The sequence below is a fragment of the Phascolarctos cinereus genome, unplaced genomic scaffold (genome assembly GCF_003287225.1).
Source record: "Phascolarctos cinereus isolate Bilbo 61053 unplaced genomic scaffold, phaCin_HiC Scaffold_9;HRSCAF=440, whole genome shotgun sequence".
Classification (NCBI taxonomy): domain Eukaryota; kingdom Metazoa; phylum Chordata; class Mammalia; order Diprotodontia; family Phascolarctidae; genus Phascolarctos; species Phascolarctos cinereus.
In genome coordinates, this window is record NW_027556402.1 from 86092610 (window position 1) to 86114643 (window position 22034).

A 22034-nucleotide genomic window follows, 5' to 3' on the forward strand; every position below is an offset into this window, starting at 1 on the left:
CACCTAATGAGTTCTCAACAAATGAAAATGCCCTGCATGGATATAATTCTGTCTTTTGTAGACAAGCCATGATGAGGGATGACTTTACAGCTTAAGAGAATAAAGAGAGACACTTTGTAAGAAATGGCAGATCATCTTTAAAAGGGGTATTCATCATGGTGCCCTGATACTTTGATTTTATATTATCTATTTCTTTTAAAAAGTAAACTTACCATCTCTTAGACTGGCTGTAATTATAAACAGTTTAACCTTTTCCTCACCATTGAAAAAGTAATGAAGTAAAATAAAAGTTAGAATTGCAACTAGGGATTCTTTGAGGAAAGGAGGTTGGAAAGGGCAAGAAGGGTGGACAGTGAGAGTGAGGGAGATGGGGTATTAGAGTCCCACAATGGAAAAGAGGAAGGGTGGTGGAATAGGGGAAAATCCAACAGTGGTTGAAGATGTGCTGGAGAGAAAGTAGCCCTCACATAGCCAGAGTCAGGAAGGCAAGTCCCCAGGAGAGAAGCATCTGGATTATGGTGGGGTAAGAGAACAATGTCATGATACATGAAGGTTTATGGAAGACTAAAGGAATGTGTAGGAACAGTAATCTCCAAAAAGTACAAAGCCAGTTGACTTTCCTGGGAACAAAATATATCATCCTGGATATTAGAATCTTGAGCCAAAATCCTAATGGCCTAATCCTAGTTACAACTTTGGTAAAAATGTACAACTTTATGCAAGGAGAAATTGTTGATTGCTAATTTTACTTATTTTATTGCTTGTGTAGCTCTTTGTGGAGGATGGGGAAAATGGTCATGTGTACATATACTTTTGGGATTCATATTTGTGAGATTCAAATAAATGCTTTATGCAGTTTGTGAAAATTGTTTGTTTAGGAATGCATTCCAGTTTTTCAGGTATCTTCTGGTTGAGAAGAGGAGCTCCCAATGGAGAAAATGTCTAATGAGTAACATGTTTAGGAATTAAGTGGGCTGAAAGGAAGGAGAATTATTTCCCTTTCGCTTATTGCTGCTATTCATCGTATTAGGTATTTCATCTTCAGGGTATGTTCATTTCTCTTCAGTCTTATTTCCAGTTAGACAGTGAGCAGATTAAGGGTAGAGGTCTAGATCTGTAAGTATGTTAATAGTTATTAAATCTCAGTACATCTTAAATAGAATGTCAGAATATCCATTATATTATATTAAGGGACTAGTTATAACTATATACAAATTACAACTAATATAATAAGTTATATTGCTAGTGGATGACTGTGGTTATAGAATAGACATACCTGCTGAACAGGAATAGAGATGGGCTGAATCACAGCTGTAGTCACTCCAGTCTTCGGGGAAGATGATCCTATTGTTAAGGAAACGGAGGTTGTTTTCTTTTGGGCTCTGAAAATATGGGAAAACAAACTGTCAGTCATAAATTTTTCAAGGATTCACTGCATCAAAATGTGTTTTTTCCTAACTTGTCTTTGTTGGTAATACAGTAGGATGAGCTTAAATTTCAGTTTATACATTGAAAATGAAGTGTGCCTCAGCAATGGGAGTCTGCCAATCAAATTTTTAAAACTTAATAAAATTTAATAATAAAATAATTTGATAAAATGTAATGAAATTTTAATCAAATTTCAATCATTGGTATATAGTTTGAATAGATTATTGTAGACTTTTAACACAAGAGACACAGTAGAGAGAAGTAAGATGCAGACAACTCAGCTATTCTCAAAAGAAGAGTTAATTGCCTTACAAATCCTAAAGGATGAGAAAACACCTGGCAGAATTCCAATCTCCATCAGTGAGCAAATGTTTGGAATCATTAAGTTTGGGTCTCAAAGTTTTGGTTTGTTCTTCTAAATCTTCCAACAGCTGGTCATTGTTCCAACTGCTAATTTTGTAAAGATGACAGTATTTCAGGATCCTTATCTTTTTTCCTCATAAGAGAATAACTCATTTTTATAGTACTTTAAATTTTACAAAACACTTTATATAAATTATTTTATTTGAGCTTCACAAGTACCCAGTGAGGTAGTCCCTTGAGGTATGTTATCCTAATTTGACAGATGAATAAATTGAAACTCGGAGATGTTAAATGACTTCCCAAACATTACACTGCTAGGAAGTATTTGAGACAGGATTTGAAGGCTGATCTTCCTGGCTCAAGGTCCAGCACTTTATATCATGTTGCCCCTGCTTATTAAAGCTAGTAAATGGATATGTTGGTTGCTTCTTTGCTGATAGCTTCAAGGTTTTATTTGAACAAACTCTGGAAGATGCAATGCTTTTTACCCAAATCTTCTTATGGTTTCCTTCCTCCTTTAGGGAGGTGAGCCTCTCTAAAAAAGACAGCTAGAGACTATGAAAGCAATCTGTATCTATTTATATAGTACTGTCTTTGAAATGGTTTTAATAGGTGATACACTTGACTTGGCTCCTTTAAAAATAAACTATTACCTCTTACCTTCTTGAAAACTCACTTCATGTTCAATGACTATTTTTCTATCTACAATATATCAATTAAGAAGCATTAATTAATGAGCAAAAGGTCAAGAATATCAAAGGAATCAATGAAAAAAAGGTGAAGGAAGGTGGCCAAGCAGTACCAGATCTCATACTATATTATAAAACAGTAATCATCTATTTGTAACTCATGAGACCTTTCTCAGTATTAGGGTAGTTGGAGGGAAATATACATACATACATACACACACACACACACACACACAAACAGAGGGCACAGAGTGAGTTGAAGATGAAGAGATGATATCTAAAAAATAAAATTAAGGGGTGAGAGAGGATTATACTGGGAGAAGGATGAAGGGAGAGGTAGAAACTATCTCACATAAGATAGACAAGAAAAAGCTTTTACAGTGGAGAGGAAGTGGGGGGAGGTGAGAGGGAAAGAGTGAATATTGGATTTGGCTTAAGGAGGGAATAACATACACACTCAATTGGGTATGGAAATCTATCTCACCCTACAGGAAAATAGGGGGGGAAGTGGCTAAGAGAAGGGGCGGGGATGATAGAAAGGAGGGCAGATTGGGGGAGGGGGTAATCAGAAGCAAACACTTTTGAGGAGGGACAGGGTCATAGGAGAGAACAGAATAAAAGGGGGACAGCATACAATAAAGGGAAATACAGTTAGTTTTTCACATGACTATTATGGAAGTATTTTTCATGACTACACATGGATAACCTGTATCTAGTTGCTTGCCTTCTCAATGAAGGTGGGTGGGGAGAGAGGAAAGGAGAGAATTTGAAAACCAAAGTTTTAAAAACAAATGTTAAAAATTATTTTTACATGCAACTGGGAAATAAGATATACAGGCAATGGGATATAGAAATCTATGCTGCCCCACAGGAAAATAGAAGGGGAAGAGAATAAGAGAAGGTGGAGGGGGGTGATAAAAGGGAAGGCAGATTGGGGGAAGGGGTATTCAGAATACACGCCATCTTGGGGTGGGGGAAAGGGAGAGATGGGAAGAAAATTAGGAACTCAAAATATTGTGGAAGTGAATGTTGAAAACTAAAAATAACTTAATAAAAAAAACCAGTAATCAAAACAATCTGGTACTAGCTAAGAAACAGAGGGGCACATCAGCTGAATAGATTAGGTATACAATACACCGCAGTAAATGACATAGTAATTTAGTGTTTGATAAATGCAAAGATCCAAGCTTTCGGGAAAAGAACTCTCTATCTGACAAAAATTGCTGGGAAAACCAGAAAGCACTTTGGAAGAAACTAGGTATAGACCAACATCTCACACCATATATCAAGATAAAGTCAAAATGAGTACATGATTTAGACATAAAGGGTGATAGCACAAACCAATTAGGGGAACATAGAATAATATACCTGTCAAATCTACAGGTAAGGGAAGACTTTATGACCGAACAAGAGATAGAGAATAGAATATTAGAGTATATAAAGTGGATAATTTTGATTACATTAAATTTAAAAAGTTTTTGCCAAACAAGACCAATATAGCCAAGATTAGGGAAAGTAGAAAACTGGGAAGTTTTTTTTAATAGCAAGTTTCTCTGATAATGGCCTCATTTCTCAAATGTATAGAGAATTGAATCAAATTTATAAGAATATGAGTCATTCCCCAGTTGATAAATGGTCAAAGGAAACTGGCAGTTTTTAGAAGAAGAAATCAAAGGTATCTATAGTCATATGAAAAAATACTATAAATCATGACTGATTAGAGAAATGCAAATGAAAACAATTCTGACATACTACTATACCACACCTATCAGATTGGCTAATATAACAGAAAAGGAAAACAACCAAGGAGATGTGGAAAAATTGGGACACTAATGCACTGTTGGTACAGTTGTGAATTGGTTCAACCATTCTGGAGGGCAAATGTCACTACTAGGTTTGTAGCCCAAAGAGGTCAAAGAAAAGTGAAAAGAACTAATTTGTACAAAAATACTTAAAGCAGCTCTTTTTGTGGTGGCTAAGAACTGGAAATCCTCCATCAATTGGGGAAATGGTTGAACAAATTGTGATATAGGATTGTGATGGATACTATTGTGCTATAAGAAATGATGAGTAGGATGCTCTCAGAAAAACCTGGAAAGACTTACATTAACTGTTGCAGAGTGAAGTGAGCAGAACCAGAATATGATGAAAGCAATATTGTACAATGATTGATTGTGAATGATTTAGCTATTCTCAGCAATACAATGATCCAAGACAATTCCAAAGGACTTATGATAAACAGTGCTGTCTCCAGAGAAAAACTGACAGAATCTGAATATAGATGGAAGCATACTTTTAAAAACTTTACTTTTCTTGGTCTTTTTGGCTGTATTTTCTTTTGCAACATGATTAATATGGAAATATGTTTGGCATGATACACATGTATAGTCTATGTCTAGTTGCTTGCTGTCTCAAGGAGGGGGGAGGGGAAGAAGAAAGGAGTTGGAACTCAAATTTTTTTTTTAAATGAAAGTTACAAATTGTTTTTACATGTAATTTGAAAAAATATATAAAATTCATATAAAAGAAGTATTCATTAAATTATATATGTGTATGTATACACATATATGAGATATAAATATATATAAAATAAATATGAACAAAAGTATAGTTTTTGAAGGGTAGAGGACACTGTAAGCTGGAGGGATTAAAAAGCTATATTAGCAGGGTTTTAAAAGATACAAGAAGTTCTAAAAGGCAGATTCCATCCCATCTCCTCCAACAGATTTGCCCTTCTCTGTCATTCCTACTCTATCACTTATTTTCAATCTCTCCCTTTCTATTGACTGATATTTTTCATTACAGAGATTATCTTCATATTATTAATGGAATTAATAACGGTGGAGATGGGAAGGCTGTAGTGGGGAGGAGTTACTTACTGTGGCATATCTCCAGCTTTTGATTTGAAAGCTAAACTTTCACTGTCAGAATCTGATGAACTGGCTCCTGGAAGAAAAAAAATTTAAAATGCATCTTAACAATAATAAACAATAGCATTTATATAGTGTTTTAAGGTTTAGAAAGGAATTTACAAGGATCTTAATTGAGCTTCACAACAACCCTGGGAGATAAGTCCTATTATTATCCCAATTTTAGAGATGAAGAAACTGAGGCTGAGAAAAATTAAAAACTTGATTAAGCTAAGTCACTCCTACTCACACAACTAAATGTCTGGGGCTGAATTCAAACTCAGGTCTTTCTGCTAAAGAAGTCCAGCACTTCATCCACTGTACTACCTAGCTGGCTCTATATCTTTTTTTTTTTTTTTGCTTAGGCAATTGGGGTTAAGTGACTTGCCCAAGGTCACACAGCTAGTAAGTGTCAATTGTCTGAGGCTGGATTTGAACTCAGATCCTCCTGACTCCAAGGCCAGAGCTCTATCCATTGCACCACCTAACTGCTCCTGCCTCTATATCTTACTGGCTTTTCTGTTTGTCTCAGGAGCGTCTGTTACCTTGATGCTTGACTACTAAGTTTAAAGTATCATTTCGGCTTGCTTATACAGTAAGAGAGATGATGTTTCAGACTGCTCAGAGTTGAAGAGTTCTTTTAGAAAACAATTAACATATAGAGTTGGTTTCACTAGTTTGGAAATTATAAAGAAGAAGGATATTAGGGTTTAGATGTATAATCTTTTACAAATAATCTGTTATTTTCACTCAATATACACATGATCACATATAGATATTTAAAGTTTACTGAATGCTTTACATAAATCACTTCACTTGAGAACAAAGTAGGCTAGTAAATGTTTAACAAACGGCTCCCCCACCAAATGCATGACACACTTTTAAATTTAATTTGCATTGTTAACATTTTCCCCATCACTTTCTTAAGTCTAGATGATTTTAAAAAACTCACAATAAATTAAACCCTGATTTGTAGTATTGCTAATTGCTGAATAAATGATCACACCAAAAATTTAACCATTAGCTCTTAATAGTCTGTATGAGCCAGCTCCAGCACACACCTGCCTGAGGACTAATCACAACCTTGTGAAGTAGCTTCTAGAGGTTCTAGATCTATGATCTACCTTATGATCATAGATCTAGAGATGAAAAGGACCTTAGGGAAACATCTAATCCAACTCCCTCATTTTACAGATGACCACATTGAGGTCTGGTGTACTCATTGACTTATCTAAGGTCATACATAAAGTAAATGTTAGAGGTGAGGTTTGAATCCTGGTCCTCTCTCTCCAGAGGCCTTTTCACCACACTCCCTCCTTGTACTACAGTTCTATTTTTATGTTTAAAATGTAATAGCACATTTTAAAAGAAAGTTCACTTTCTTAAACTTTCTTATATTAAGTATCAAATCTGCTAGAAATTTGTCAACTAAACCAGTTAAAATTGATCCTTCAACTATTAAATGATTACTCTGTGGAAAACACTGTTGAGGAAGATCTAAAGTTTAATTAAGGTGCTGCACTATTCTGGAAGGGCTTACATTCTGTTTGGGGGATAGGACACGTAACTGAAATGACTAGATTACAAAGCATACATTTGATCTTTTTTCATTCTACAAGTAAGGAAATTGAGGCTCTTCAAGAATGAAGGATGACCACCAAAAGGCCTTTTCTGGTGCCCCAAGGTACAAGTGCCTTTCCCTCTGAGATTTCCTCCCATTTATTCAGCTACATTTTGCGTATTTGTATATTTTGAATATGTATTTATAAATTTTGCATGTTGCCTTCCTCATTAGAATATGAACTCCTTCGGGGGAGCATCTATTTTTGCCTTCCCCAGTGCTTAACATAATGCTTGGTTCTTAATAAGTGCTGGTTGACTGATCTACTGGTTCTTGGGCTTGATATCTGCATTTTTGGAAGGAGCATCCAAAATAGGAGTTTCTCATGCTGATGAAATCATAGTTGCCTGTATGTATCATGTAAGAGAAGTATCGTAACATATAGTTGGCCTTAGAAGCTAGAAATATCTGGGTTCAAGTCCATATAAGACTATAAGTTGCCGAGATGGTGCCAACCTGCAATGGTAGAGTCAGTTTCCAAACCTAGGAGTTCCCATCATTGACATCCTCCATATGGACAACACCAGGATGCTTCTCTCTATTGATGACTGAGCCAGTTCAATCTAAGTTAGCACCACTAATCACCATATAGAGGTAACCAGTAATAAACTTCAAGCCTGTAATTGTTTGTAATCTAAGTGTATCTGTATGGTGTCATTCACTTTGAGAGGATCTGAAAAGCATGAGCATTGTGAGTCTCTATACGGATGCTGTCTTTTTTGCACTGACAAAGATCTTTCTCCCTTCATACAACTTATACTTTGCCTCTTCAGATGTGATCTATGAATAGCAACGGAGTCCTCTATGTCATACACAGCAGATGGAAATGTTCTCCTGTCTTCTCAGTGCTTCTTAGAGCCACAAAATCTACATGGCAGATAAGTGCTACGGTGGCTAGAATGCTGGATTCGGAGTCAGGAAGACCTGAGTTTGAATTCTGCCTCAGACACTTCCTACCTGTGTGACTCTAGGCAAGTGACAATTTCTTTTACTCTCAGTTTCTACATAAGTAAAATGGAGATAATAGGGCTATTGTATGGATCAGATAAGATATGCTTTGTAAACCTTAAAGTGTTCTATAAATGTTAGTTATTTAGTATCAGTGCAGACCTTAGCTTCAACTTTTACAAGGGTGTACTTGAGTTTATTCCTAAGGAAGATGATAAGCAAGAGGTATTCTCTCTACTTGTACAGCAGTCCATGCATAATCCTGGAGCCAAAACTCCTGTTAATTTATCTAGTACCCAGTACTTTGGTGCTACTACAAACTGCAGATGTACCACAAACAATATAGGGAGATACGTAAGATTCTCATAGCTAAGGAAGAGGGAGATTAACAGCCCAGGTAGCGATAACAGAATGACAGTCATCAAAATGAGTCTTCATTGCCTTTGACCTCTCTGAAGCCTTAGACACAATTGATGATTTACTTGTAGCTTCCCTGGCACTGCATTATCCCGATTTGATGCCTACCTTGGAACCATTCATCTTTTTTCTCTTGTTCTCTAAATGGAGGAATTTTCCAAGATTCTATCCTTAGTTTTCTTGTCTTCACCGTGTTTCCTCCCTCTCTTCTTCCTTCCTTCCCTCTACACACACATACACACACACACACACACACACACACACGCATACACACACACGGTACAGTGAATGGAGCTTTAAATATTTTTTAGCTTTCTAAACCTGGACAAGTCAAGTAATCTCTTTCTCACTTTCCTCATTTGTAAAATGGGGACAATAATAATACCTACCTCCTAGGTTGTTGTGAAGATAAAATGTGATAGCATTTTTATAGTGTTTTGCAAATTTTAAAGTGCTATATAAATGCTAGCTGTTATTACTAGAAATTGTATTAATATTCATAGCTTCAATTAACACCTCTATGGGGTAACATGTATCCTTAGCTCAATATTGAGCTCAATATCCATATTTCCAATTACAGACTTCTCTATCTGAATATCCTACTTGAACTAATTTTTCCTCCCAAACCAGCTTTTCTCCTGTCTTGGTTATTTCTGTGAATGGTATCTTCATTATCTGAATGACTTGAAACCAGGGAATCCTTTTTGAATTCACCTTCACCCTTGCCTCTGATATCTAATCAGTTGATTGTTAAATAGATTTTTCCTTTGATATACTTCATATCTGTCCTTCCTTTGTACTTACATTGTTCCTACATGAATTTGTATCCTTAATACTTCAATTATAATTATATTATAATATAGCCTTTTAATGTTATAATAGCCTTTTAAAACTTTAATATCTTAAAATTTACTGATTCTTTAATCTTTAGGGGAAAAAAAACTTGCCTAAATACTTGTTCACCTGGATGGAGTACCTAACATGTAGCATTAAATGTAAATACAATTAATAACAAAATAAATAGCAAATATAAATATCATAATTGTTTTATAGAATTACTTTTGCATTTCCTTTAGCTAATCCTGTGTTTTAGGAATAAAATCTATCTGCTGAAACTTAGGTGGTAAAATATAAAAATTATGTCCATTATATATATTATTAATGGTTCTTAAAAAAATACCACTTTATTTTCCCAATAATCCCTCCCTTCTTTCTCTTGCCCTGGCCTCCCCTGCACACTTTGCAAATGAGGAAAAACAATTAAACCAAATAAACTACAACACTATCTAGCAGGCCGTGACTTATTCTGTAAATGTAGTCCCACCACCTTTGTAAAGAGAAAAGGTAAGTAGGTGTATTCATCAGTCCTGGGGAGCCAAGCATGTCATTGCAGCAATATGAATTCTTAGATTTTCAGTGTTATTTCCCTTGACATTATGGTTCTAGCTGTGTTCACTGTTCACTTAGTTTTGCTTACTTTACTCTGCATCAAGTCATACAAATCTTTCCACATGTCTCTAAATTTTTTACATTAGTTTCTTATGATATAATAATTCATTTCATTCATATATCACAATTTATTTAGCCATTCCCCAACAATGAGCACCCACTTTATTTCCAGTTTTTGGCTACCACAAAAAAATGCTGCTTTAACTATTTTGGTATATGTGGGACAACAATAGTTCTTCCTGAATCTTTCCTCCTTCAATTCATTCTGGATACTGCCCTTTAAGTCTTGTAGCTTTGCTTTGAGATCATGACATTCTTGTTTATAAGTCTTTGCTGGATTCCCAAAGCTTACTGAATAAGAATCTTAAATCTTCAGTGTGGCATTCAAGCCCCCTCCCCCACCCCATCTTTCCCCAAATACCTTTTCTAGACTTAATCTCCACTAGCCTGAAGCTAGGTAGAAGAGTGGTTAGAACCTAGGATTTGGAGACAGGAAGATTTAAATTCAATCCTTCCTCAGATACTTATTACCTGTGTGATCCTGAGCAAGTTACTTAACACTTCTCAACCTCATTTTCCTCATGTGTAAATAGATAAAAACAGCACATACCTCTGAGGGTTATTGTGAGGATCAAATCAAATAATATTTGTCAAGCACTTTGCAGAACTTAAAGTGCCATATAAATATGTTAGCTTATATTAATAAAAATAATTTATGATTCTAGCAAATTATTCCTCATATACACCTTATACTTTCCCACTCTTCCCAACTTTACGCATACTGTTCTTTTGACCAGGAATGCCCCAGTTTAGCTGCTTGAAATTCAATGCATTCTTTAGGGCCTATTTCCAATGCCATCTTTTTCCTGAGGCCGTCTTGAATTACCCCACTGGGAGGCAATCTCTTCCTTCTCTAAGCTCTGACAGCCCTTGGTACTATTCCTGTGTTACTTGTCATATGCTGCCCTGTATTTGTCTTCCCTCGCTTACATCCTCTATGGATTATAAATTCCTGGAAAAGAAGGACCATATCTTTGTATCACTCATAGCATCTACCATGAATAGATGGAGTTTGGAAAGTGCAAGGCACCTGGGGGAGTCAGGGAGTAGGCCAAATGGGTTCAGCATTCACTTGGTTTAGGAGAAGTGGTAAATAAGGCCAGACAGGTGAACTGAGGTCCAATTACTGGAAAGCCGGGATACTGAGTTTGTCCTATATGTAACTGAAGATTTCTGACCAGAGGAGTGACATTATAAATACGGTGTTTTAGAAAGATTTATGTGATGATGATATGTAGGATCAATTGGGTGGGTGGGAGGAAAAGGCAGAGAGATCAGGCAGAAAACTAGGTCTGTAATCCAGGCAAGCAGAAGGAAATAAGGGAAATAGTAATGAAAATAAAAGAGGTCAGACATCACAAAGGACAAAGAGGACAGGATTGTTTGTGGCATGGCAAGTAAAGATGATGAAGGAGTCGATGCCTCAGGTTTCTAAATTGTGTAATTGGGGAAAATGTTGATATCTTTAAAGCTACAGGGGAATCAGAGAGGAATCAAGGAAGATAATGTCTTTTATTTTAGACATATTGAGTGTGCAGTGTTAATGGGACATACAAGTGGAAATGACCAGAGGGAAATTGGAGATGGGTGATGGGACTTCAGAGAAAGGTTGAACCCAGACATATAGATTTAGAGATCATTTACATAGACAGGGTAGTGGTCACTGTGGGAATGGGTAATATCACCAAGGGAATGAACGGATAAAAAGAAAAGAAGAGGGCCTCAGGGAAGGCCTGTGAGGGTTGTGGGAAAGAGAAAAAGATGGCAGCAAAAGGACCTGTGAAGGAACCATCAGAAAGGTTGAGGAAAAACCAAGGGAAGAGAGGGTGTGTCTATGTGAACATAATAGAATATTATTGATCAGTAAGAAATGACTGGGAGGGGGAATTCAGAGCAATGAGGGAAGATTTATATGAACTGATATAGATTGAAATAAAGAGAGCAAAGAGAACAACATGCTCGATGACTACAATCAATCCCCAAGCATTGATTAAGCACTTAATGAGTGCTAGGAGCTCTACTAAGTGCTAGAGAGCCAAGTATAAAGAATGAAAAATCTTACTCTCAAGGAGCTGACACTCTCAAGCAAATGGACAGGTAGCTAAAAAGAAGTTGAACTCTGAGTTAATGGAGGTTGCAGAGAAGAGATAAGGAAATTTGCCTCCTCCCTGATGGCAGAGAGATGGGGGGACCACTAGGACCAAATACTGTATTCATTGCCTGGCTAGGATGTGTTTAGCTTATTACTTTTCTGTGTCACAAGAGAGGGTTCAATCTGAATGGGAAACGCCACTGGTCAGATAAAGACAAAATGTATCAATAAAATGTATTTTTTTAAAAAAGGACTGAGGAAGTAGTAAGCGGTAATGAATGTTGCAAAGATCAGGGAAGATGAAGGCTTGGATCAGATCACTTCTTGGAAGCAAACCTAGTCTGATAAATTATCTGATCTTTGATCTTTGATTGCTGGGAAGTCATTGGAGATTACTAAGAGACTTTATTAGGGTGGTTAGGGCTGAAGCCCAGTGGATATTGTGATAGCTATGGCCATCTCTTGCTGTTGACATGGGCACACAAATAAATTAGTCTAATCTGACATCAAATATTTAAAACATACACACTTGTAAGGTAGCACTGGAAAAAGAGGTGTCATTTTGCATATATTTTAAGAGTCATTTCTGCTTCTTTTTATTTCTTGAGAGTCACAGCAAAAGCTGATACATAGAAACAGGCCATACTTGGTAATTTTTTTTGGAGCGGGGAAGAAAGTAGAACAAACAGGGCTTCAATAGGCTTTCCACACACCTGCCCACCCCTGGTCAAAACTCAATGTTCATCTCAAGTGACAAGGCAGCTTCTGTTGGAGGTGGTGGATCGAATCCCTTTATCTGTGCCAACACTCTCACAGGGCGATTTCTTCCTCCTCCCTCATTCTACCTTATCCCTTTTGTCATCTGCTTTGCACCTGCTGTCCAGGGCAACATCTCAGGTGTCAGGCTAACTTGTTCTTTAGTATACGTACGTCATCCCTTGAGCTTGAGGAGGGAAGTACACTTGTTGGAAGGCTTCTAGCTTCTTTCACTGGGGCCATTATATCTATGTATTTATGTGACTGATACTAGAATATGTTAAAACACTGTTTTCCTGCAGTAAAACAGAAACTTTGAAGCATATTTTGGTGCTCTTTTTTTTTCCTTCTACATCATAGTTATTTCCTAATAAACTCAATTCCCATAGTATCCTTCTTTGGAATAAAGAAAAACAGTGAAGCAAAAAATATGCAACATTCTATACTCAAAGGTTCCCTCTTTCTCCCCTGAGAAATGGGAAGTGTTTTTTTAAGTATATTTTTAAAGCTATTAGTTATTCAAGATGCTTTCATATTTAATTAACTATAGATTTATAGCTAATTGACACCTTAGAGTTAATTTAGTCCAACCGTCTCATTTTACTGATGGCCATAAAAACTGAGGCCCAGAGAGATTAAACAATTATCTCATGGTCACAGAACTAGGTAAGTTGAAGAGCCAGTGTTTGAACTGAGATACTACAAACTGAGCACTCTGTCCACTCTACCTTATTATTGCTGACAAAATGGCCACAAAGATGGAAAAGGAGTCTGGGGCTAGACTATCTTTGGGGTATTGGTGCTTAGTGGAGAATAACATTCCTTTCTGGTAAAGGAGTGCTAGAGACAAGTGTTAACAGACTGTCTTTTCCTTAGCTTTTCAAGGAAGTATCTAATATAATAAAGGTCAGTCACCTGGTTGCAACCTGAAACAATAACACTAAGTTTTTCCTCAGGATCACTGCCAAGGAATTGTTTTTTTCCTCTCTCATACTTTTGCAATACCAAGTATCTAGAAAGACAGAGGACTGAATGGCATTCTTTTTCACTTGAAATTTATTTCCTTTTGTGTATATTCTCTCCTCTCAGTTTGAAGCAGTAAGTATAATTTCCTGTTCCCCTCATTCGTATCATCTGAGAGTTTCTCTTTATTCTCTAAATGATGTCAAAATTTTCAGAAGCATGGAAAAACATAAATGGTTACTCTTAGTAAGAGCATTTATCATCAAATAAAATTAATTTATATTATTATTAATATAAATAATAACCATTAAACAATCTTTTTTGACTGTTCTCCCTAAGCTTTCAGGCTCTACAGAAGGGCCACTGTGGTCCAGGGGAGCAGTTTCATTGGTACCAATTTGCTCCACCAGCAATGGGAATGATTTAAGCCATATAATCCCATCTCATGATCCCAGTTTGAGTGGGAAAATAATTGCCCTGGAAGGAGTCAACTTCAGTGCAAGTAAATACAATTGTTAGAAACCCATAAATTCATTCTTTCTCCATTGATGCCAACCAACTTGTTAATTATCATAGGTTATATACCCCTTGAATTGTTCTGCCTTTGCACCTTTCTTCATGTCATACCATATCAGTTCATCTCCTTAAGTCTCTGAACCTCTCTGGGTCTCATTTTCCTTGTCTGTAAAATAAGGGGTTTTGAATAGATGACATTTTATGATTCCTTCTAGTTCTGAACCAGATAAGCCTCTTATTCATCTGCAGTGTCATCTTTGCCAGTCCAAATCTGACCTACTCTACAAGACTGGACTCAAATCTAACCTCCATGAGACCTTCCTTGAACATCCTAGCTTAAAATGCCCTTCCTTCCTTTCTTGTGTTAACTTTGTATTTGTTTGGCATATATCAGTTCTGTATATACTTATACATACACATGTTTTCTTCCCTAATCAAATATACTAAAAATAAGGACTGTCCCTTTCTTTGGATTTATATCCCCAATGCCTATCTATCACATAGCGACTGTGTCTATCACACAGAAAGTGCTTAATAAATACTTGATTAAAGTAATGTAACTTGCCTCTGAGTGCCAACAGCATTTACTGTCTTCATACTTTATCTGGTAAATGATCACATACAATCTCATAATTTCTATTGTCTTGATCTCATATAAATCTTTTAGTGTTATTTAACTTTTGCCATATTAATATTGTGTCCAGTTTTTTTGGTTTTGTCTCTCCAGCTAGACTAGTCTTATAAGACAATATCTTAGGGGCCTTGCATTTCTTTGTGGAGAGTTTCTATTTAACACATTTTTCTTAATTTGATTTGAAAAAAGGAGTTGAATTTTTTTCTAAGCACTGTGGTTGGCTTTGCAGTAATATCTATTGGTTCCCCAATCTTTCATTGCATTTTGTTTCCCTATCATTTAACTGCCTGAATTTTATACTACAGATATTTAAAGATCTATGATTACTTTGGCCTAGGTATTCTTTCCATCTATTCATAAAGCCACCCCTTCACACCTTAGTCAACTGTTTAATGGATTTCTGTAGCTAAAACAGTTCATCACATGGTGGTCAAGTATTGTCAGTGATCCCCTACAAACTTAGCTAGGTTGGTCCTCGGAGGACAACATGGAGCTGGCAGACATGCTGATACCCCAAGCCTTTTCAGCTTGGGGTGTCCTGGCAGAGCTTGCAATTCAGTTCAAGAACCTTCAAAAGTACCAGTATTTAAGAACCCAGGATTCCTTCCATTTAGTTATGAGACACTGAAATAGGGCTTAAGTAAAGTGACTTTTATAAGTAGAGCAAAAATAAGGTTTCTAATGAATTTGACCTGTTAGAGAGTTTTTTGAGTTTTCCAATTCAAAAGGCACACTTGATACTCTCTGATGGATTTGGTGCAACTCTATGTTGACACACTAATGGTAGAGGTGCTTTAGACAGTAATTCAGTGGTAATAGATCTGAGTCTAATTTAGCCCTGACGGAAATGAAACATGAAAATTATGGCAAAGTAGGTCTTCACTTTGAGTGATGGGGCAGAACTAAGAGAAACATCAATGCTTCTCTCACATTTCACATAATTGGACTTGTAGATTCTAACATGCTAGCCTTGTCGGCTGTCTAACATCATTTTGCATATTTTGTAAGACCAATTAAATCATTTTTCTAAGGCATTTAACCTTGGTCCTGAGAGATGTGATGGATTGTTCAATCTCCCTCTCCTCCTTTCCCTCCCACTCTCTTCATACTCAATCTGTCTAAACTCAGTATACAGTGATTAGAGCCACTAACCCCTGATGGTCGTTTGGCAACTGCAGTCAGATCAGTGCTTCCATGTGGAAAAGAGCACATGGGAATACTTTTGTTGGAGGACCACAGGAGGTATGGAACTGACCCAACACATAGATGGACAGGAATGGACTTTTCCAAGTCATCATAAAACAGACTGTCTTTAGCTTTCATTTAGAAGTACTAGATGCAACAATGAAAAATGCTCTGTGCTTAGATTCCCTGAATCTACTTACCAATACTGGATGCTTCAGGATTATAGAAGAAGGCAAAAAATAAAAATAAAGAAGTTCAACATAGCAGGTTTGCAAATGAATGAATAAAAAATCAGTTATTAGGCACTTAGTATGTGCCACGAATTTGTGATAAGTGCTGAACATATAAATACAAATAGAAATTCAGTTCCTGCTTTCCATGAGCTTATGTATAAAGGAGTGGTAGCCATGAAGTGTGAGCAGCTAGATGATTCAATGGATAAGAGTGCTAAACCTGGAGTCAGGAAGACCTGAGTTCCAATCCAGCCTTAGACACTAGTTGTGTGACCCTGGGCAAATCACTTAATCTCTGTTTATCTTAATCCACTGCAGACGGAAATGACAAATGTGGGGTCACAAAAGAGTAGGACACAACTGAATAACAACAAGCCACTGGAGTGGGGTTTTGGATTGGTGATAGTAAGGATGGTGAGTGGAGCCATAGGACAATTGATTAACATATACATTCTAGGAATGATAATATTGCTATAATTATTCTTACTAAAAGTAGAAGTGGAAAGTAGCCAGGGCCAGAAAGGTACACATGCCATGGCATGGCATGAAGAAGACAGTAGAATCAATTTCAGCCCAAGAAAGTCTACTGTTGGTATATTAATATGCTTCCATTTGACAGCTGTGGTATAGAGGTGTCTTTTGGTGCATTTTAATTCATTAGGCAACTGGTCATACTATGTATGATTTCAAGACTCTGTCCTTCATATCTGCTCTTGTCGCAATATGAGAGTAGGAATCTTAGCCATTTTCAGATAAATCTCACTGAATTTCAGAAATTGGAAGGGCCCTTATGGGTCATCTTCGGAAGCAGTAAATAGACTGTTGGATGGAGAATCATAGGTAGGATGTGAGTTCAAATACCAGTGCTGCCACTGTTTGGCCTTGAGCAAGTGACTTCATCTCTTTAGGACTCAATTTCTTCCTCTGCATAATAAGGGGATTGATTTAGGTGACCTCTAAAATCCCCTTGTGGCTCTAAATCTATGATATCCATGATTCTATGACTTAGTATGATTCTTCTCCCTTTCCCCTCATTTTACATCTGAGGAAACTTAGGTCAAGAAAGGCTTGACTTAGTCGAGGTCACATAGCTAGTTAGCAGAAAAGTGAATAAAACTAGATCATTACTCTTGCAGTTGAGGGCTCTTTCTGCTACATCATATTGATGACTGACATCAGGATAATAGGATTACAGATCAAGAGTTGGAAGGGACCCCAGACACCAACCCCCTCATTTTAGGAAATAGAGGTCCATAGAGGAAAGTGACTCTCTCAAAGTCACTCACCTAAGAAGTGGCAGAGCCAAGATGTGAATCCAGGTTCTCTACCTTCTCTAGCATTCTATAATATACACTATAACAATATTTCAAGCAACTTGAATTAATATAATTTAGTTCATTTTATCCTATAGAACTCTCAAGGCCAATACCCAAGCTATCTCTCAACCTCATGTGTGGACTTCATTGATAGTACATGACATCCACTCTCTGGTTTCCCAGGACAAAGCTAAAAAGTCTTTTATTAAAGGCGCAACGCACAGGCCAAGCATAAACGCTGGGCAAAGGCAGTTGTTATTTCTAGAAGGAAAATATTTCTTGCCTGACCTTAGAAGGCTAGTATTAGAGGATATACAAATGAGGATATTAAATAAGTTCATTTCTGAATATTTGCTATTCCTTTTTTTTTTCAAAAGAGAATGAAAAACTCTGAGGGCAATTATCTGGTGAAAAGTTCAAAATTCAAGTAATGGTGACTTTAGGGACTTCCCTTTTCTTCCTGAACTTTAACTATTAAATTTTATAAGGCAACCAATTACCAGGCAAAGGACCAATCTATGTGGTGGATTTTCCTGATTTCAGGAACTTTTTAAGTAAGGCAGTGTTTCATGCTTTTCAGAGAGGTCAGTTACAAGTGTTTTGAATTATATTGTTGTTGATAAAATGATATAATAAATTTAATGGACCACACTTTGCCTTCAAGGTTATCACCCCCTCACTACTTTACAAATACTAAGCTATGCCAAAAATGATGTTATTTTAGAGAACAATAGAGCCATAATTGAAGAGAGGAAAATGCCTAGGGTTTAATGAAAATATAGGAAAACCCATTACAATATTCCATCTAATGGTGAATTCTTCTGCCTATCCCTAGAATCCTCCAACTCCCTACCCCTTCACCAAGCATTCTATAATTTAACATAGTTGATAGACATTATGTTTTAAGTATGACCTTGTTTTGAATTCACTAGAGAAAGATCAAAAGAACTCCTGATATTTTGTAGTATGTACATCCATGGGAATGTTACCAAAAATGTTTCAAATTATGAGGATCAAAAGGAGGAAAATAGGACACATGTATTGGGCTTTCAAAGGCATTCTCTTGGGTTACATTTGTTTGCTTGGTGGAAATAGATTTAGATCACAGAGTGCTAAAATGGTCATAGTTTAGAAAAGTATTTGAGCCTGGAAGCTGTAGGATACTGAGGCAGTCTTAACTTGGAAGATTTTAATATTTCTCTTCCCCTTACCTTCAATGAAGACTTCAGCAGATGTTGTGTCTGAACCACTAGGATTCGTAGCCAGGCAAGAGTAACGTCCTGTATCGTCCTCGAAAGCCTCTGTGATGACTAGAGTATGGAGACCTCCGTTCTCACACTGGATCTGGATGTCTGGGGAGTTCTGAAGCTCTTTTCCTTCACAGAACCATCTGTAGGTCATATGGAATATGAGGGAGACAGCAGGAAGTAACAGTTATTTTAAAAATAAAGTGGAAGTGAAAGTCCAGATGCCATGTGATGAGATACTAGTTTGATATAAAACTACAGATATGACCAATGAGCATATCTGTTCTGGACTGAACTCTTGTGTAATTGGGTCTTTTCTGAGAAAAATGTGTGCAGTCTTTTCCCAGAAAACACCTTTTCTTGTAGACTTTACTTGTCAGTCAATATCAATTTAAAAATAAGGGATAGCAAACTCCCAAAACAACTCAGTCTTACAGAATATTAACAAAAATTTAAAAGGTTTTACAAAAAAAAGAATTGTCTTCTCATCATTAGAAAAAGAGAAACTAGAAAAAAAGAAAGTAAAACAAATATCTCCTATCCTAATTACAATTTAATCAACTATGTAAATGAAAATAATTAGGGGGAACTAATGATAACCTTAGCATTTCTTTCAAAATTCAGTCATTTTGAACATTTTCTACTAACACTTGGCTACACAATCAGCTTAGAAATACCAGATGTAATTCCTTCCACATTTCTGTTACTTTAAAAAGTTTCTAGTAGGTGAAATGGCCTTGGAGACTCTATATAGGCACAGAAGCTGAGTTGTAATTCACTCTTACTGCTCAGCTCTTTTCCTTTCCCAAATAACCAGGAGGCTTGTGGGGCTGCCTCTCAAGGGCCTCAGGGTTTTGTTTTTTTTTAAATATGGTCTCTCTCTCTCTCTCTCTCTCTCTCTCTCTCTCTCTCTCTCTCTCTGTCTCTCTCTCTCTCTCTCTCTCTCTCTCTCTCTCTCTCTGTCTCTCTCTCTCTCTCTCTCTTTCTCTCCTCTTCCCTATCCCTCCACAATTTCCCAATTTCCAACTCTCTTCTCTTTTTTCTTCATTTTGTAAAATGGAAAATGGAGTGGTGACCCTAAAAACATGCCAAGTCTAATTTATTTTAAAAGAAATATGTAGGAATTTCCCTCTTGACACAAACAGGAGAGCTAAAATCCCCTTTGACAACATTGTCCATTTAGTTCCTAATCACTGCTTAGAGATTTACCCGGAGTAATCTTCTAAGACTGAATTTTTTGGTCTTGGAATCCTTTCCTGGAAATTCAGCACTTAAGACTGAATCTGTAGCCTTCCCTACATTCAGGGAAGTATAATACAAACACACTGTCTTCATTACACTAATAATAGAGTATTCTTAATAATAACAATGGTAATAATGCAAAGGACTTGATAATATGGTACTTCTACTTGGCAGAAACTTTATAGAGATATTACACACACACACACACACACACACACACACACACACACACACACACATAATTTTTGTGAGGCAATTGGGGTAAAGTGACTTGCCCAGAGTCACACAGCTAGTAAGTGTTATGTGTCTGAGGCTGGATTTGAACTCAGGTCTCCCTGATTCCAAGGCCAGAGCTCTACCCACTACACCACCTAGCTGCCTCTAGAGACATTCTTAAAGATGAATATTTGCCTCTTATAGGAGAGAAGAATGAAATATGGAAGCTAAGGAGCAAAGCACAGCCAGTTATCCTTTTAATAATGTGAAGTTTTGATATATACATTGTACATATTATGATACATTTTGGTGTCAACTTAGAAGACTGTACTTCCAGATTTCAAGGTCTAATTCAAGTTGTCTTTCTTCCAATCCTGTATTATTTTTCTCTGCCGTTTCTTTTCCATTCCCACTGCTACCATCTCAATCCAGCCCTCATTATCTCATGCTTGGACTATTACAACAGTCTAACTGACCCCTTTGCTTTCCATCTAAACACCAAATGTCAGATCAATCTGCCTAAAATATTCTCTCACACATATCATTCCCTTGCTTGTGAGCTTCCAATGGCTCCCCATTGGCTGTAGAATAAATCCTAACTTTTTCATTTGGCCTTCAAAGATCTCCAAAGTCTGGCCCCAACCTAAATTCTCTTTCTCACAGGTATGTTCTGCTCTAATCTACTCATTGTCTTTTAAATATCCTATGGGATTGCACACATCCCTGGAATACCATTCCTTTCCTTTCCACTTATATAAATCCTACCAATCTTTCAAGGTACAGGACAAAGTCCACCTTGGCCAGTGAACCGTCTATCTTCCTCAACCAGGCCAGAGTTTTATATCTTTTCTCTGAAGTCCTAAAGCAGGTATAGTTTTATTATTCAAACATTTGTTTGGTAATTAGCATAACTTTATATATTTAAGTATATGTACTGTTTCTGACAACAGATTGTAAACTTCTGGGGGGGGGAGAGGAATAATATTTTATACTTCTTTGTATCACCAATAACTAGCTCATAGTAGGGCTGTTAATTTTTGTTCTTGTTGATGATGACAATGATGACAATCTTGTCTCAGAACTTGTAATACTCAGTTTCTGTTGCTTTTTGGGCAATGATTTATGACATTTACCTTCATACAGGATAACACAAGAGATGGTCTGTGATTTAATCCTTGCATTGTTATATAATATTTCACGGACTTACGGAAGGTGTTCCCAACTATACTATACATTTCCTGAAGTTACTAAACTTTGATAAGGAAATTATTAAACTTCTTTGAACCTCCCCTAATAGAATATAACCTCTGTGACTGCAGGAATTTTTGTATCCGTTTTTGTCTTCATATCCCCAGTGGGGCTTAGTACCTGTCATGTGCCATGTCATTTAAGAAAAGCCCATTGAATGAATGAATGAATGAACTGAAGGCAAATACTGTGTCTTACACTTCTTTGTTTCCCCCACAGTCCCTAGGATAGTGGCATGCATAAGACTCATAATTAATATTCCTTGCTTGCTTGATACTTCTCATCACAAGGAAATCAACTATCCCAATAGTATTTCAAAGTATTCAACCTTTGTGGTTGTAATGAATTAGGACAATTACCACCTGAGCAATGAAAAAACTAAAGAAAAAAAGAGGGAAAGTATAGGGTAGTGGGTAGTGTTGGACTGGGAGTTGGAATAACCCGTTCAAATCCACCTCCAATATTTACTGGCTATGTCATCCACTCCCCCCTCCAACAAGTC

The 22034-nt window shown here is 36.8% G+C and overlaps 1 protein-coding gene across 2 annotated transcripts in view; it reads right to left on the reverse strand.

Moving 5' to 3' along the window:
• PALLD (palladin, cytoskeletal associated protein) overlaps positions 1-22034 on the reverse strand; it is a 545699-nt gene that overhangs the window by 289454 nt on the left and 234211 nt on the right. For both annotated transcript variants that reach the window (XM_020997846.2, XM_020997845.2), the window contains exons 3-5: positions 18791-18969; positions 5360-5426; positions 1277-1382 (exon numbers count right to left, since the gene is read on the reverse strand). In XM_020997846.2, coding sequence (XP_020853505.1) covers positions 1277-1382; positions 5360-5426; positions 18791-18969 — 352 coding nt within the window. The remainder of the gene's footprint in view (positions 1-1276; positions 1383-5359; positions 5427-18790; positions 18970-22034) is intronic.